Here is a 17,711-nt window from a genome sequence, read left to right as displayed (position 1 = left end):
CACTTTTCCCCCCTTTTCACAGCAATAAGAAAGAAACTGAGCAGGGAGATTTCCAATTGACAAAGGAAAAAAAGAAAAAAGTCCTATTCTGCTAGGCCATTCAATTCTATCAGGTTCAAACTGAATGCCTTTAAGGAGGCCAATGATGGTGGTGAGCATTAGACCTCTGTCTTGAAGAAACTAATTGTAACACAGTAGTGCAAGAGCCTCTTACTCACAATGAGCCCTGGTAGCAGCTGGGCCAGTGGGAGGCCCAGAGAAAATGGCTAGATTTTGGAAAATGAACAAGTAGGACATATTGGTTATTTCCAACACTAACCACCAACATTCTCTAATCCCCCAGTATCTTGTCTTCTCTCTCTGCTACCTTATCAAACTTTAAAAGATCCCATTAGCAATTTCAGTGAGGAAATTCAAAGTTTTAGGATGATCACCCTGTTTTGTTTTTATTTTTTACAATGCGTTAAGATTTATATAACATATAGCTTACCATTTTAAATATACAATTCAATAGCATTGACTGCATTCCCACTCTTGCTCTCTTGTTCCACCATCTCCACTACCTGTCTCCAGCACTTACCATCCTCCCAAACTGCAGCTCTGTACCCGTTCACCAGTACTGCCTATTACTCCCTCCCCTTCAGTCCCTGGTAACCACCAATCTACTTTATGTTGCTACAGATTTGACTTTCTAGGTACCTCATGTAAATGGAATCAAGCAATGTATGTCATTCTATATTTAATTTATTTCATTTACCATAATGTTTTCAAGGTTCACCCATGTTGTGGTAAACTGGGTTTTAAAGGAGGATTTATTTCTCTACACCAAGTCCTCTATTCAAAACTGACTTCAGGCAGCTGCTGGTTTTAAGACCACAGAAAGTCACGTCTGAGAGATTGCAGATTTCTCCCTGCAAACTTCCAAATATAAAGAGTGGCCAGGGGAAAAGCAAATGGAAATACCACGTCACTGCCACATACAGCATTGTGTTGTTCTGAATTAATTACAACAGTGGAAAATGAAATACTGATTTATTTCTCCTAACAGCATTTTTATATATGCTTGCACCTCCAAAAACCCGAAACTCCTGAGATGGTTTATGTCCCCAGAGATTGCTTAAGAAATTTGAGGAATCATTTTTTTTCTCTCTTATAGAAGAATTTGTTCATGCTCAGAATAGGGAAAAGGTTAGGAGGAGAGCCAGGAAAAGCAGGAAATGCATAAGCTGTTTTCTCTAACTTAACTGAAGAAGCCCAGTTGGAGCAATAAAATGGCCCAGTGCATCTCTCCTAGAAAGGAGAGATGGAAGGACTCACTGTTTGAGGCCATTGGGTCCTTTTTTCCCTTTCGTGTGAAGTTCCCCTTCATCTACATGGGCTGCCTCAAGGGTATCTCCACAGAGCAGAAACCCTCTCAGAAGCCTAAACATATGAAGGGTAAGAAGAGCCACAGGAATAAAGATTTAAGAACAAAAACAGGAATAAAAGGAAATGGGAGCAGGTTCGCTATAAGGACTTCAGTGTTCAGCATATTTAAAATGTTTGCTTAAGGCTAGTCTTGGGTGGGCAAAGTAGGTGATAGCCACATAACTTGTTTAAGAATCAAATAAAAAATACAAAAATGACATGACTTGTTTATAAAGCAAATAAAAAGTAGAACAGCTCTGAAGAAAAAAATGAAAAAAATAGGAAGATGAATTGTGTAGTTTTTAAAGAGCAATGCTTTTTCCTAGAAATTATCCTTTGTCTTTCAAACTTGAGGTACACGGACTTACTTTCTTACCAATGCATTGATATTTATGGTGTTTAAGATATTCCAGGTACTAAAATATAATCGACTTATGAGTTTTGTCTTGTAAGTGTTCTAAGAGCATGCATATATGTACGCCAGCGCACATGCACATACGTACTATCTGTACATAACCTTAGGCTCTAGATTTGTTAGATGGGAAAGGTTTTGACCTGCTGTTAAGTGAAACTTTGAAAAAAAGGACTCCATAGAATGCCTATATGATACCAACGATGTAAATGAAAATGAAGAATTTTAAACAAATATTAGTATTTTAGTCTGTAACACAAATATCTTATATTACTGTATAGTACCTGCATAATGGCCTTATTGTCCAGCCTTCTCCAGTATATTTTACATAATTTTTTACACTGTCCTAGTGGAGTAGAAGATAAAGGACACTAAGAAATTGGGTAACAAAAGGACTTCCTTCTTGTTTCCCTACAGCCACTAGCATGAAAAAGCACAAGAAGGCAACAAGTTTTTATACTCATATAAAAAATTTTTTTTGATGGGAGGAAAAAAGTGGACTATGGTTTTGAACCTTGCTTAAAATGCCCAGGCCTCCTAGTGGTTCGTGAGACCCTGAGGTTTCTGGAAGGTGTCAGGGTGCTGGATAGAGAATTGATTCAAGCCTTTAAACCTCAGCACATTTCTATTTTACGTCAGTCAAAAAACAAGTGCATATGTGTTTAATGTATAAACATACATACATATGTGTATGCATATGTATTTCTTTCACTTCAAAATGAAATGATTTGCGACCTTTGAAGCACATACAAAGAAAGTGTGCAGGGCAGTGGGCGGAGACTCGATGACACACGCCAGCTCGGGTTCTGAGTTGGTTTATCTCATAGTCGACCACTGCCAGCAACCACGATGATTTTTAACCCTTTGACAACTTTTCATTACTTATATTCTTCTCCATATGTTGTTTAATTTTTACATTCTATATCTGTTGTTTTAAAGACAAGAAGCAAAAAGAATATGGATATTGAAAGACAAGTTAATGAGAATGTTTAAAATGACAATAATTCTAAAAATTTATCTCAAGCTACTACTCACCAGATTCTTAAATTACACTTGTCTGATCAAAATTCTTGTACCACATATTAAGATGTCTCCTGTACGTAAAAAAACAGTGAAAAGTGAACATGGTGGCCACTGTACACAAAGCCACTTTTCTAAAATTGGGGGTGAAAACAACCTGTTGTTAGAGAGGGGAAAATCTGCTCATAAAACTCAACCTGGTACTATGTATGTGTCTGTGTTTGCATGCATATACACATATACATATATATATGGTGTATGTATATATAATTCATATATATGTATATAATTCTAAGAATAAGCCAGTTCATTATTTTAAATGCAAACCAGATACTAGCTCATGAAAACAGCTTTTGTCTCTTTAGATATAATAAAATACAGTTAAATTTTCATTTTTAAAATATATATATTCTGTCTCTATACCAGATGCAAGATAAAAATTACTCTTAAACTTGTTTATTCAAGATATCTGCTTTCTCCTACACAATCAATTTAAAGTAACCTAAATAGTATGTGTTTAAAGTCATATGGAAAAAGTAAAAATGTATCATGTGGGATATATACATATGAATAATATTATAAGACCATATTTAATATGAATTTTTAATAATGCGATTTATAATAAAATTTTCTACTTATATGTTCTTCTATATTATGCCACACAAAACATGTCAAGATGGTTAAAGAAGTTTGCAAATTGATGTGTTAGTGAAAGGGACTCTGGGTGAAAGTTTTGGAGCATGGGGATAATCAGTATAGTCAGTCGCCTGAACCATTTTATCTCTCAAAAGATTTATAAGAATAAAAATATGTATTATTGGCAAAGTAATCTTACTTTTTACTATCGCTCAAGAATTACCCTCTTGTTTGACTACATAGGAAGGAAGACATATGTCACCCTATTTAATATATTTTAAGATGCACATTCTTGGCGCATCTTACATCGGAATGCAATTTACAATCAGTAGCATCTCACAACACCCATCAGCTGAGCTGCACTTCCGACTGCAGTCACCGCTGCAAGTGTGTGAACACTGAACACGCCAGCGTCAAAACTTGCAGAATGTGTCTTGGTGACTTGGAATAGTCTTGTAGACAGAAGAGCTTTTTTTTTTTCCTTTTCTTTTTTAACCTCAGGAACCAGATAGCTGTGGAAAGCGAGTGAGTGAATCAGTCATGTTTAGCAACATTCTTTAAGCAGGAGTCAAAAGTAGGCTAACACTGGGTAATTGCAAGGTCAGCTTAGAAGCCCAGCACCCATGACTCTTTGGTCTTTAATGGATTATTTTAAGACATGCTGTGTCATCAAACTCCTGATACAGAGGACGATATCGTGGATAAACACAGACATCAAAGGGTCTGAGTCAAATGCTGAATGTGAAAAAGTTTCAGGATCACCTAAATCAGTTTCTTTCACTTAATGTTCCAGTTTTTGTATGTGCAAGTATGACATGTGATAAAATAATCTTTCTAACTAAATGTATAAGAGCCCTTTTAATAAGAATTAAAGAAACATTCTGAGCATGTCATAGTTTTACCTGCAGGCTTTTTGTTTCTTAATAGAACAGACAATATTGGTGCCCCTTACAATCATGGCATCTTACATTCAGGGAGAGTATTCAGTTCATAGGTTTAGTGCTTTCCCCTCCTCTCATAAAACGGATAGTTAAGGAGCTTGAATGAGCTAAAATGTTTGCTATCTATACTCAGTTCCTAAATGCTGGTTGCATTCCATTGTAACAAAAAGCTGCAGGCTACTCTTATATTTGGCTGACAAAGGGACTTTTTTTTGCCCAAGACTTTTGATAGCATGTGGCCTCTATTTAACCCCCAAATATTTTGGGGGAGGAGAAATGCTAGTAATTGTTTCCCAGGTATGGTTTCTTTGAAACTCTCAGGTTGACTCTTATTTCTTTTGCTAGGGGTGCGGGCTGCATTTTTATTGAAATGTTCCAGGGGCAACCTTTGTTTCCTGGGGTTTCCAATGTCTTTGAACAGCTGGAGAAGATCTGGGAGGTAAGAGAAGAATTTCTCTTAGGAAGAAGAAATACCTGCATTTCAAACTTTAAGTCAAATATGCCTTTTAGACAAACGATACAGTCCATCTTCTTTGAGGTATTAAGCTATGTATTAAGGTTGTGGAGACTGTGGTATTTGCCACAGGTATAATAAGCACCTTGGGAACGAGTGGTCAGGAACCCCCCTGTCATCCTGTAGCATTCCATGAATCCACTTGCTCCTGTTATTATTGGCTCAGTCTCCCAGCCAGTTTCTGCCATTATTGCTTAAGCACATTTCTGTCTTGCTGCTCCCAGCTCTGATTCTACTATATGTTTGGCCCTGGATCTTTGTCAACCGATAACAAGAAATTAAATTTTCATAGAACTTCAATAAGAACAGAGTCTTTACCATGTTAGTGTGAGAGAAATACAGTGTTTATTATGTTCCTCCAAAACCAAATCTCTAAGATGTCAAGGTGCTTTTTGTGTGGTTCCATTTTTTAAATTTTATTTTTCAATTACAGTTAACATTCCATATTATTTTGTATTAGTTTCAGGTGTATAGTATAGTGGTTAGGCAGTCATATACTTTAAAGACTTTATTTATTTTTAGAGAGAGGGGAAGGGAGGGAGAAGGAGGGAAACATCAATGTATCAATTGGTTGTTCCTCAACGTTTCCTAAGGTGTTTTCCTTACCTTTATGTGTGTATTAATGGTGTAGAGAGGAGTGAGGGAGGGAAATCCGGACAACCATAATAGCATAATTAATAAAGTATATTAAAATAGAAAAAAGGAAGAATAAGAAAATGAATCAGCTGTGCTTTCAAGTCTAGGAGTAAAGAGTGAAGTATAAGTAGATATATGTGAAATGAACATAAATTGTATATATATATATACACACACAATAAAAGGATATAGAGATAATTGGTATAAATTATAATATTGGAATAAGGTATATTTGTTGGGACATTTGAAAATTGTGTATATTGACATCTGGCCAAGATGGAGGCAGGTAGAAGTGCTTCGCTTCCTCACACAACCAAAAGAAGGATAACAGCCAATTTAAAAATAAAAAACAACCAAAAATGCTGGAAAATCAAACTACATGGAAGTCTGACAACCAAGAAGTTAAAGAAGAAACCTTCATCCAGACAGTGCCACAACCCAGGGAAGTGGGTTGCTCCGCCCTGACAAATGCTTAAGGCTCTACCCCTTACAACATAACAGGTGTGCCAAGACAAAGAAATAAGGCCCAAATGAAAGAACAGATCAAGACTCCAGAAAAAGAACTAAGCAACAAGAAAATAGACAACACATCAGATACACAGTTCAAAATACTGGTAATCAGTATGCTCACAGAAATGATTGAGTTTGGTTGCAAAATGAAGGAAGAAATGAAGGCTATACAAAGTGAAATAAAGGAAAATATATGGGGAACCAACAGTGAAGGGAAGGATACTGAGACTCAAATCAATGATTTAGAACAAAAGGAATAAATAAACATTCACTGTAATAGAATGAAGAAACAAGAACTCAAAATAAATGAGGAGAGGCTGAACCTCTGGGACAACTTTAAATATTCCAACTTCCAAATCATAGGGATGCCAGAAGGAGAAGAAGAAAAAGAAATTAAAAATAATTTATTTTGAACAAATAATGGAGGAAAACTTCCCCATTCTGGTGAAGGAACTAGAAATGCAAGTCCAGGAAGCTCAGAGAGTCCCAAAGAAGTTGGATTCAAGAAGAAACACACCAAGACAGATCATTATTAAGTTGCCCAAGATTAAAGATAAGGACAGAATCTTAAAAGCAGCAAGAGAAAAGGAGACAGTCACCTACAAAGGAGTGCCCATAAGACTGTCAGCTGATTTCTCAAAAGAAACCTTGCAGGTAAGATGGGGCTGGAAAGAAATATTCAAAGTCATGAAAGTCAAGGACCTACATTCAAGATTACTCTACCCAGCAAAGCTCTCATTTGGAACGGAAGGGCAGATAAAGCGCTTCCCAGACAAGATCAAATTAAAGGAGTTCATCATCACCAAGCCCTTATTATGTGAAATGCTGAAGGGACTTATCTAAGAAAAAGAAGATAAAAAATATGAACAGTAAAATGACAATAAACTTATAGCTATCAACAACTGAACCTAAAAAATAAAACCAAAAACTAACCAAACAACTAGAACAGGAACAGAATAGCAGAAAAGGAGATCACATGGAGGGTTATCAGTGGGAAGAGGGGGGAGAGAATGAAGGAGGGAAGGTACAGGGAATTAGAAGTATAATTGGTAGGCACAAAATAGACAGGGGGAGGTTAAGAATAGTATAGGAAATGGAGAAGCCAAAGGCTTTATATGTACAACCCATGGACATGAACTAAGGTGTGGGGGGAAATGGTGGAGTGTGGGGGGCTGCAGAGCAGGGGGTAAGAAAGGGAACAAAAAATTGGGACAACTGTAATAGCACAATCAATAAAAATACTTAAAAATGTTATATATAAGCTGATTTTTTATATTATATACTATCTTTAAATAATCATGTTCTTAAAAGCATTTAGCACAGCACTTAGAAATCATAGAACAGAAAGAATGGGCTCAAGACCTGATGGCTCTCTAGTTAATTCGTTCAAATTTCCAGGACTGGCTTTGCTGATTGACACTGGCCATCTGAAGATGTTTTAGGTAATTCATTAAGTGAAAGAATTTGAACTTGAATCTGGATATAAAGTACCAAAACATGAGTGATGCAGCAAAAACAAACATGTCTCAACAAATCAGTCTAATAGTTCTTGCCCAGAAAGCCATGTTCATTTCTACATTGTCCTTATCACACTGCAATAAATCAAAGGGACTTTATTTTGACATTTATGACAACTCATTACAAATTTAAAACAAGTAAACATATTAGAAATAACACTGGCCTGCAGTCAGAAGGCATGAATTCCGAACCCAGCTCTAACTTCATGTTATGAGGGAAAGCAATTCACATAACTGACCTCCATGGATTTCCAGTGTCTTAACTGTTACAGATGCTCCTCAACTTATGATAGGTTACCTCCTGATAAACCCATCGTAAATTGAAAATATTGAAAGTCAAACCATACTAAGTCAGGGATCACCTGTATTTGGTTTTCTGACTCCATGACATCATGACTTCTTTGAAGAAAGTGTAAAGAAAAATAAACAAACAAGAAACAAAATGTAAAGAAAATATTGTAGCTCCCATCATTTAAGATCACAGTATTCTTCTCTGTTTATGTGATTCCCCCTCTCCCCCAGGTAGTTTTTTTCTCAAGTCTGTCAACGTGCCTAGTTCATTGTTGACTTTTGATCTGCACTGATCAAGGATATAGTTCCGTATTGCTTAGCTATCCTTTGTGGAAATCAGGAGGTCAGATTCATTACATCTCATTTCCCCCTTGGTCCTGTTGAAGGAGGACCATAGTTTTGTTATCATACCTGTACTTTCATACTCTGAGGACAAAGTGGAAAATCACCACAGTCAGCAGAGTGTTGTCTTTAATACTATTCTATCTCAAACAGGTTAGAAAATTCAACATTACAAACAGTTCCTGAATTTGTGTTTTACTAAACGTGGCCTACACAGATGAAAATAGTCTATGATATTGGAGGTAGGAATGGCTTCTTTGGAAGCAATGTCCATTCTAAACCTCCCCACCTCTAAACACACCTTTCCTCTGTACTTATCCTGAGATCTCATTCTTAGGAATAAAGACATAACTAGAAGTCCTGAGTTTTTCTTTTTCCATCTTTCTGAAATTTGTGTGTGTGTATATATTCATATATGAGTAGCTGTCACAGCTTTCTGAAATCTAATGCATTCAATAAGTGTTTTTTAACAAATAATCCCAGCTGTGGTTCTAAAATCAGAGTAAAACAAACTATGCAGACCTTGAATCCATTAATCAAAATGCCTTCAGTTTCCATTCCGACAAAGGCAGAAAACAGCCCCTGCAGCCCACTGTGTTTTCCAATATAGCACTCACTAGCTGCCTTTTTAAGAGCCTTTAGGGAGGGCATAAATCAACAATTTTTGGTTTTCAGTTTCCCAGACAGTGAGGTAGAGATTTAATAATTTTCTAAAGGGAAAACGAATTCAATAACTTTCAAATAGAAACTCAGCATCAGATTTCCAAATAAAGGATATTGAATTTTGTTTGAACTTTTTAAACCTCAAGTTTAAAGCCTTTAGCATAATATTTAAAAATCATTGGTATCCATTTTGCTGATTTAATTAAACATAATGCAAAATAACCAACAAATTCTGGTAACTTGTACCTTAGAAAAATATGGATGTGATAATTACTTATTTCTCTATTGCTTTCTTCCCCTCATTATCTTTGCTTTCTTTTCATTGTACTTGGCCAGTCAACAGAAGACATATGGGTACATGTAAGTCACACCCACTTATTTACATGCACATTTATGCAAATACATAAGGTGGTAGGTTTAAAAAGCGGAATTAGCTACCCATCCTCTGGCCCATTTCTACAAAAGAAGAATTAGTCCATTTGGTTTTTCAAAATGGATTCTAGGATTCTTAGTGTTCTTCAGGCTCGGGGTGGTTGATAGGAAAAGTCATCATTTAAAATCATACAAGCTTTTAATAAGACTTTCAGTTAGTTTAGGGAATAGATCAAAGAAAAGATTTTACTGTGTGGCATGATTTTTTAAATCATTATTATATGAGGGAGACACGGAGACACTTCCGTGTCTTTGGTTTGGAGACATGCTTAAAAAGCACCACAAATATACCTTTCAGCCAGAGTCCTAGTCAACAAACTGGTGGGTATTGAGATTCGTGGTTTCTCATGGATTAGCATCGGTCAGTAGTTGGCCAGTTGACTTCCTGCCATAACACTTGGACTGCTGTTTTACAAATGGATTCTTTAGACTCTTTGTACATGAGATGCTTCTAAGAAGAATTACATTGTAGTGGTATAATAAAGGGTACTAGTATTTTATAAAAACAACATTATCGTAGCCCTGGCTGGGTGGTTCAATTGGTTGGAACATTGTCCCATACACCAAGAGTTTGTGGATTCAATGCCCAGTCAGGGCACATACCTAGGGTTTGGGTTCATGGTTGGGGCTGCACATGGGAGGCAATCGACTGATATTTCTCTCTCTCCCCCCCTTCTTTTCTCTCTAAAATCAATAAACAAAACCAATGTTATTCTAGCTCCCAGATATAACTGACACTGGGCTTTTATGATTATCTTAAAAGAATGGAAAGATGATACCTACAAGGGAACACACAGAAACAGCACCTTCCAAAATCTGAAATGTATTCACTCTGTACTCCAAAGACTTCTATTTTCCTATTAATTTTCAATTTGGCAATCCAGAGTATAAATGAGATCTTATTTAGTGATATTGTTCTTTAGTGATATTGTCCACCAGTTAAAAACCAAATACCACATTCCAAGCTGCTGGGCCACAGAAAAAACAAGTAGATGCGATGAATTTGGTAGAAAAGACTAGAGTTAGGTTTGGGATCACTTTTAGCCAACATTCCACTGTCTAAAAGTCTGTAATCTGAACCTTTTTAATTTCAGCACATTGTGGAACAGCTGAATGCCCATGTTAAGACATAATTTAAGCTGTCAAGTGCCTCCTGTTGTTTGTGTGTGGGGGTGTGTGTGTGTGTGTATATACACACACACACCCCACACACATATATACACACACACACAAAGAACAGGATACACACACATATGTATATATATACATACACACACACAGAACAGGAGAGAGATATATACATATGGCCTATCATTACTAGTGACATCCTTTTGCCTTAACATCAAGTATCTGCTGTTAAGGCAAAAGGACATCACTAGTAACTCCCAACATAGCATCCTAATGCATGTTAGTCATGTAATAGACATTAAATTATGAGAATATGACTTGAAGCAAGGTTGTATAATTTGCCTGAGGTCAACAAGTGAGTTAGTAAAGATACGGGCTGAGGACCTATATTAGGATTCTCCAGAGAAACAAAACCAATAGGATATATAGAGGTATTTAAGAGGAAATTTATTGTGGGAATTAGATTGTGTGATTATGGAGGCTGAGATACGCCATTTGCAAAATGGAGAACCAGAAAAGCCAGTGGTGTGATTCAGGCTGAGGCCAAAGACCTGAGAACTGGGCGGGGCGGGGGGGGCTGCAGGTGGTAAATTCCAGGATCTGAAGACCCACAGACCAGAAGCACCGATGTCTGAGGGGAGGCGAAGATAGACGTCCCAACTCAAGAAGAGAGAGAATTAGCCCTTCCTCTGCCATTTGGTTCTATTTAGGTCCTCAGTGGGTTGGATGATACTTGTCCATAATGGTGAGGATGGGTCTCTCTACTTAGTCTACCAATTCAAATGCTAATCTCTTTCCAAAACACCCTCACAGACATACCCAGAAATAGTATTTTACCAGCTGTCTTGGCATCCCTCAACCCAGTCAAGTTGACACATAAAATTAACCATTGTAGAGTCATAGGAATGTACTAGTTTTGCCCATGAAAACTACAAATATGGGAACACAAAGTTTCTTCCCTGTATGTATCAGCTGGTGTAACATGACCTACATCTAAGTGTTCCCTATTCCTCTCTGATCTTTTCTTCATGTCTCTCTATACCTGTTCTGTACACCTCATCACCCCCTCATTTTTCTGTCTTTTTTGGCTACATATAGGTATTGGGAGTCCCTACAGAGGATACCTGGCCTGGAGTTTCCAAACTACCTAACTACAACCCAGGTAATATTTGATTTGAACTTCTGAATGCTCTAAGAATTAGCAGTGTGAGAGATTTAGCTACACAGTGTGTTCTTTTGTTGTTAACTCAACAGCAAAGATAGATCTAGGCAGATTTTTAGGTCTTATATTCCTTAACTAACCTTTTCCAAGGAGGACACTAAAATAGTAGTTGAGTTTAGACTAGTTCTCAAACTCTGTAAAACACAAGTAGCAAACTGAATGAGAATTTGATGTGACTATTACTGTGGATTCCACACTCATTCTAAATACAGAATAGCTCAAGAAAATAACTCAAAAGACAGTCACTTTTGAGCCCATGACTGTCATTGATTTACATGCTAAGACATGACAGAGGAGAAGTAGAGACTAGGTCCAGGACAGGACAGGTAAGTTGTCTCTAGATTATACAAGAGTTCACCCAGTTGGTCATTTTCTGTCAAATTTTGTCCTCCAAGCCTGGCTCCTAGGGTGAATTTGGAAGTTTTGGAAATGTTGCCCATGGGGGAAGTCTTTGAGAAATGGTCCCAAGGCCATGGCGTAGGGGACAGATTAGCCAGTCTTCACATCAAAGATGTTGAGACAGAAGGGAGGAGACACACAGGGATGAAGGGATGTGTCAGATGCTAGAGAAGCAAGAATGGCTTAAACGAGAGTTAGATATGCACAGATAAGGACAAGATTAAGATGAATACAGCCCAAGTCATGTCTTCTACTCTTTATATTCTTACATTGTCCCGTTATTAAAAATGTTCCCTACCCCCCAAATTGTCATTACTAACATTGGTATGACAATATTCTGCAAGGGCTTCATGAGAGCAAGAAACTGTACTGAGATTAAAAAGTGATTAAAGAAAAAAAACAAAAGACATAGGAGACTAGGGATTTTTTTTCTTCTGTAACAACTAATATTTTTGCTCAAACAGCTATATATAGGGATCAGGTATCTTGAACTAACCATGATTATGAAAGCATTTTAGCAAGCTAAAGACAAACTGTAAAGTCATTTCAGTTTTTGTGAATGATCATATCCATTGGCAAATGGCTTTAGGGTCATTTACAAATAGTTTGCCAGCTCTAAATTTTGCTAGTTTAGTACCTGAGAAAAATGCTGCTATCTGGCCACAGGGCTTCCCTTTGGTCTGAGACAGAAAAAAGAACAGGCTTCTTGTGGAGACCTTGATCCAGTCTGCAATAGGTCCTATCTCCTGTTGCCATGGTTTCTAGGAGAGTCTGGCTTTCATCTTCTCCCACCATACCTACGCCTCTCCTTACCCTGCCTGTACTCTCTTCTCCACATGAGAGTGGGAGCCCTCAGTGTTCTAGTGTGGAGGCAAGCATGTTATATCATTTAGTCTCGCAGATGGGTTGTAGAAAACAATTTGGATACTCTTAACACAAAACTGCCATGGTGAACCTATGTTGATCCCCCAAACTTAAAACATTTGGGTCTTGGGTTGGTCCAGGCAATAATCAGTTTCGTAGTAAAGAATGCCTTGATGAGGACAATGATGATAGAAACTTAGCCAAAATGGTCCCCTGTCAGATTCTGTACTAAATAAGGTAACTGGGTTCCAATAAAACAGCAAGGAATATGCTACATTTTTTCATTTTGCTGTCGTCAAAGTAATGTGAGATTTTTTATTTATAAAGAGAAATTCTCCAGGTACAAAATCAATAGGGTTTGTACTTTCCATTGTTTTCCTAGTAAGCATTCAATTTAATTCAAATGAGTCAAAAAACATTTAAGCATCTACTATCTTTTCTCTAAGATAAATCCACCTTATCTTGGGCCTGGGGTCAGTGCTATTAGTAACTCAATCATAAGGACCATGTTTTTAAAGGCCCATCCACCTCTGTGTTCCAGGAACATCCCCTATGGGAATCAAGAAGGTCTCTTTGAGCCACCTTCCTCACCCACCCCCATCCCTGAGCTGCTGCTGCTACCCTTGAACTCCAGTGATTGAGGGAACAGAAGAGGGGATGGGAGCCAGAAAAATGTCACAGAGCAGAACTGTGAACACCACTCTGGATGAGATTTTCATTCTTTTCCTTTTCATTCTAAATAGTAGTAAGAACCCCAAACTTTGAATTCAGCTGGTACAGCAATTTCAAGGGAGCCAAAGAGCTTAGAACTTGGGAAAATCATCCAGTGTCAATCTGTGCCCACTCTGCCATTCCCAGGCCTTGTCTGGGCTATGTCTAGGAAGACAACACAGTCTCTCTTTGCACAGGTTAGAACGAAACAAAACCTGACCCTGCTGGACAGATTCATCTGGTGAGCAGGGTTGAGGGTTTTTTAGCCATCAACTCTGACTATTGTGCATGATTAAACCTGGGCAATGTAAGAGAAGTGTATAATTTTAGAGACTGGTCTTTCTCTCTCTTTTCTTTTTTCTTTTATTTTCTTTTCTTTTCTTCTTCTCTCTCTCTCTTTCTTTCTTCCCTTCCTTCCTTCCTTCCATCTCTTCAGCAACCCCCTCGCCCCCCAATTTTAAGCAAGCTGGCTGGAAAGCCTGTGTCCTCTACTTCAAAGGGCCAGTTGTCTTATTTTGATGTGGGCAGATTAAGAAGTAGGCTTTGAAAAGTAGGCTTTTTTGCTTGCTTGCTTGCTTGCTTGCTTGCTTTCCTTTTTTTTTTTTTTTTTAATGTTTTCTCCTGGGATAGCTTTCAGAGCAATATATCCAAGTGTCAGTGAGGGGGTTCTGACTAGCACAGGTTCCCAGACTCTCAGCAGGATCATTCTCTAACAGAAATATAAAAGTGAAATATTAAAAACCCTGGAACGTGAACTCCATCTGCAGAGTAGCCAGTGTCTTGCCTGCTTGCACCATGGGAAAAAAAGATCTTGAAAAAAGAGGGAGGAGAAAAAAAAAAGTCCTTTGAGTAAGAGGTTTACAGGTTTAGTAGAGCATAGTAACATCCCCTCAAAGAAGTGGGTGTTGCTCTGTGACCCCCCAAAATGCTCCTCCTTTGACTCAGCCGCCAGAACACTCACCCTCCCCTGGCAACACACCCCCTTTTCACATGCTAACTGAGGTGCCTGTGATTGGCTGAACAATAAGCTGGTCACACTTGCTAAAGGACTGCCATCTTTCACACAATTAGCCAAGACACATTAATCAAACTGGCGGGGAGCTGGGACTGTGCGGGCCTCCTGCAGTGGGGGAGGGGAGCAGTTTTGCTGATCCTTAATAAGAGTCCACAGGAAGCAATAATAAAGGACAGCACGCTGGAGGGGATTCAATCCAGAAAGTCTGAAAAGGTGAAAGCTCCATATCTGTGAGGCCAGAGGATCCCAGGAGCTTAGAGCAAGCCAGGTACTGGTCCTGGCTAAAATCTGCTGATACAAGACCGTGGCGTGAATTTAAAAGTTGGACCCCCATACACATTTTTACAAAGTTCCCTTGCCTCTTAGGTTTTCCTTTGCCCCCCAAGAAAATGCACTCAGGAGTTCCTTCCCTTTTGAGCTTTCAGCACTTCAGGTCCAAATGAAATCAACAGGAGTGAAGCATATATAAAAAGTAGAGAACAATTTTGAGTCAGTTAAGATAAGGTATTAAATGGCAAGGTGTTGGTTCTGAACTCGGTATTTGAAGGACCCTGAAAATAGTTAATATTGAGAGGAAAAAGTCGGTTGACATTTGTGCATTCAATGGCAATCTCTTCTGGCTTTTCTTTTCCACATTTCCTCTAACTAGATTTTCCAATGGCAATCTAGAGCTAATAAGATCATACCTTAGAGATGGGTTTGCTACAGAATCGTGTAAGGCTTTTAAAAAGACTCGACTAAATATTTAGACATTTCTCAGCTAAAGTAAACAGAGGGCTTACTCCTCTGGAGGTTGTCCAGTCACCATCTCATTAGATGCAAAGATCCTGTGATAAAGAAAAACTTTTTTTTCTGCCCACACGATTACAGCCCAGTTGTGGTTTTTAATGTGTCATTGATTGTCTCATCCAACTTCTTTTGCTCCACTCAAAGGGTCTGTCGTGGCTCTGTTTGCTTCCTTAAACACGGTTTTTGAAAGCACTCATGCTGTGTGAGCTCAAATCCTAGCATTAATGTACTGCTGGGTTCATTTCACCACACTCAAAAGCGCTGAGTTTAAATCCCTCTCAATTCCATTTGCGGCACCAGAAGACTTTATCCTTCTCCACTAATGGTTCCAAGTTTACATCTAGATACTGGGGTCAAGGACAGGAGAGGATTTAGAAATAACAGTGCATGACATTAGTCAATGCATTTGCCAAATTGGCAATTAGTTCCTGATGTGCGTGCAAAGCATCTTATTCCTGACTCTTTGATGCTTGTTCCCATTGAGAAGGGAATAGAGTCCACAGAGGCCTTCAAACTTTTAAAGAAATATCTGCTGAAAATCATGCCTGATTTGTGACAAGAGCTCAGCTGCAGGGAAGCATCCGGGATTATCCTGGTTCTTTCAGCCCCAGGAAGGAACGCTGCACATGGTGAGATTTTCCACTGGAGGAACTTAGTGGAAATCAAAAGGCAGGAAAGCGGTACTAAAAACCCTACGGAGACCCAGACTCACATGGACTATGAACCATAGACAAATGGATCCTGCTCATGCCCAGTCGTTTTCAGTATGCCTGCTTTTTCAACTGTTGGCCACCAGGTGGAAGCAAGAAATAACAGGGACAGAACTACTCTAACAGGAATGCTGACATCAGACAGCATTTTACTGGAGCCTTTCTCTAGGAATGTTTTATTTTGACCTGAAATACAGTGTAAGAGCTTCACTTCAGCTGATACTGCTGTGGAACAAATGATGACTAGAGTCTAAAATGATCCTCATCCCTATTGGGATGGTAAAGAGATACCATGCTTTGGACTCAGAGGGTTCTGTGCATGTCTTTGTTGTGACTGGTATCAGTGCCCCTCAGTCACCTGAACTACTAGCCAAGGGAGTTTTTCAGTGGGATGAACTAAGGGGAAGGACACTGATAAGAGAAGCTTTAACTATGAGCATGAACCCTTGAAGGACCAACAAGTCCAAGCTTCACCTTGTACTCCCTGGGGGCATTTGTGGAAGTTACTTATTTTCCAGTTCCCTCATCTGAAAAATGGGAACAATCCAGTCCTTGAAAAAGCGTTCCCTATGTGCCAAGCACAGGACATACATGATTGCTAATTCTTACTTCTGCCTACCAGGGTCCATGTGGGTGGCATGGAACCGGGGGAAGGGGCCAGAGAGAAGGATGGAGGGGGGAGTACCATGATTTTACACCAAGAACTGAGGCTTTCTCCCAGGTCCCCACAGAAGCACTTTCTACATTGGCAATGGGTCAATTCGCAGCCAGATCTTGTTTTCCTTTTGTTAACCGTGCCATGTCCCTGTGTCTCATGTTGTAGTGCAGTTCTGGGAAATAAGTGAAATTATTAACCTGCATCTGCCATGGTACCTAACTTTTGGATATACTTGACATATAACATTCTATTTGTTTCAGGTGTGCAACATAATGATTTGTGTTATTGTGAAATGATCACCATACCAAGTCTGGTTAACGTGAGCCACCACACAGGGTGCATGACTTTTGGTGGGTGCTCAACAGAAGTTGGTTGTCATTCTGTTTTTCACTCGGGGTGGAAGTTCGTTGAGATGCTCAGTGACTCACCAAGGTTCAGATTCTTGGCTTCCTTCTAGATGCCAGGCATACCTCCTAGCTCCAGAACTGAATTTTGCTTTCATTTGCTTGGGCCTAAATATTGCCTGAATTCACACACCCTCAGAGCTGACCTGCAGTTTTCAAACTCTTACCTAAGTCAGTGTGAGGGCCTGTTAAAGCAGTCCCTGCTAGTGAAGGCTCCATTCTGCTCCTCCCACCCCTGCACTGTTGTGAGGTGCCTGCCCACTCTATGGCTGCAGGCCTCTTCCCTGGCAGGACTCTTGCCACCTACATGCTACATAATGGGTGTCCAGTAAGGGCTACTAAACCACAGATAGAACTAGTGTTATGATGACTGATTGCACCCCCCCCAAAAATGGCTTAGTGGAAAGAGAGCCGAAGTTCTCTACAGAGCAAACCTGACCCCTTTCGGTGTTTTTAATATTTTATGTATGTCCCTTAACTGGCGCATAAT

General features: G+C 38.9%; 1 protein-coding gene across 1 annotated transcript in view; it reads left to right on the top strand.

Moving 5' to 3' along the window:
• The window catches only part of CDK15 (cyclin dependent kinase 15), an 81,814-nt gene that overhangs the window by 35,956 nt on the left and 28,147 nt on the right, over positions 1 to 17,711 (top strand). Inside the window, exons 9-10 of the mRNA XM_037043594.1 lie at positions 4,762 to 4,855; positions 11,548 to 11,611. Of these exons, the coding sequence (XP_036899489.1) occupies positions 4,762 to 4,855; positions 11,548 to 11,611 (158 nt within the window). The remainder of the gene's footprint in view (positions 1 to 4,761; positions 4,856 to 11,547; positions 11,612 to 17,711) is intronic.

Source organism: Sturnira hondurensis, unplaced genomic scaffold (genome assembly GCF_014824575.4).
Source record: "Sturnira hondurensis isolate 20B ecotype Veracruz unplaced genomic scaffold, ASM1482457v3 Scaffold0004136, whole genome shotgun sequence".
Lineage (NCBI taxonomy): Eukaryota > Metazoa > Chordata > Mammalia > Chiroptera > Phyllostomidae > Sturnira > Sturnira hondurensis.
Note: the sequence above shows the minus strand (reverse complement) of the source record. Positions and strands in the feature narration are given on the sequence as shown.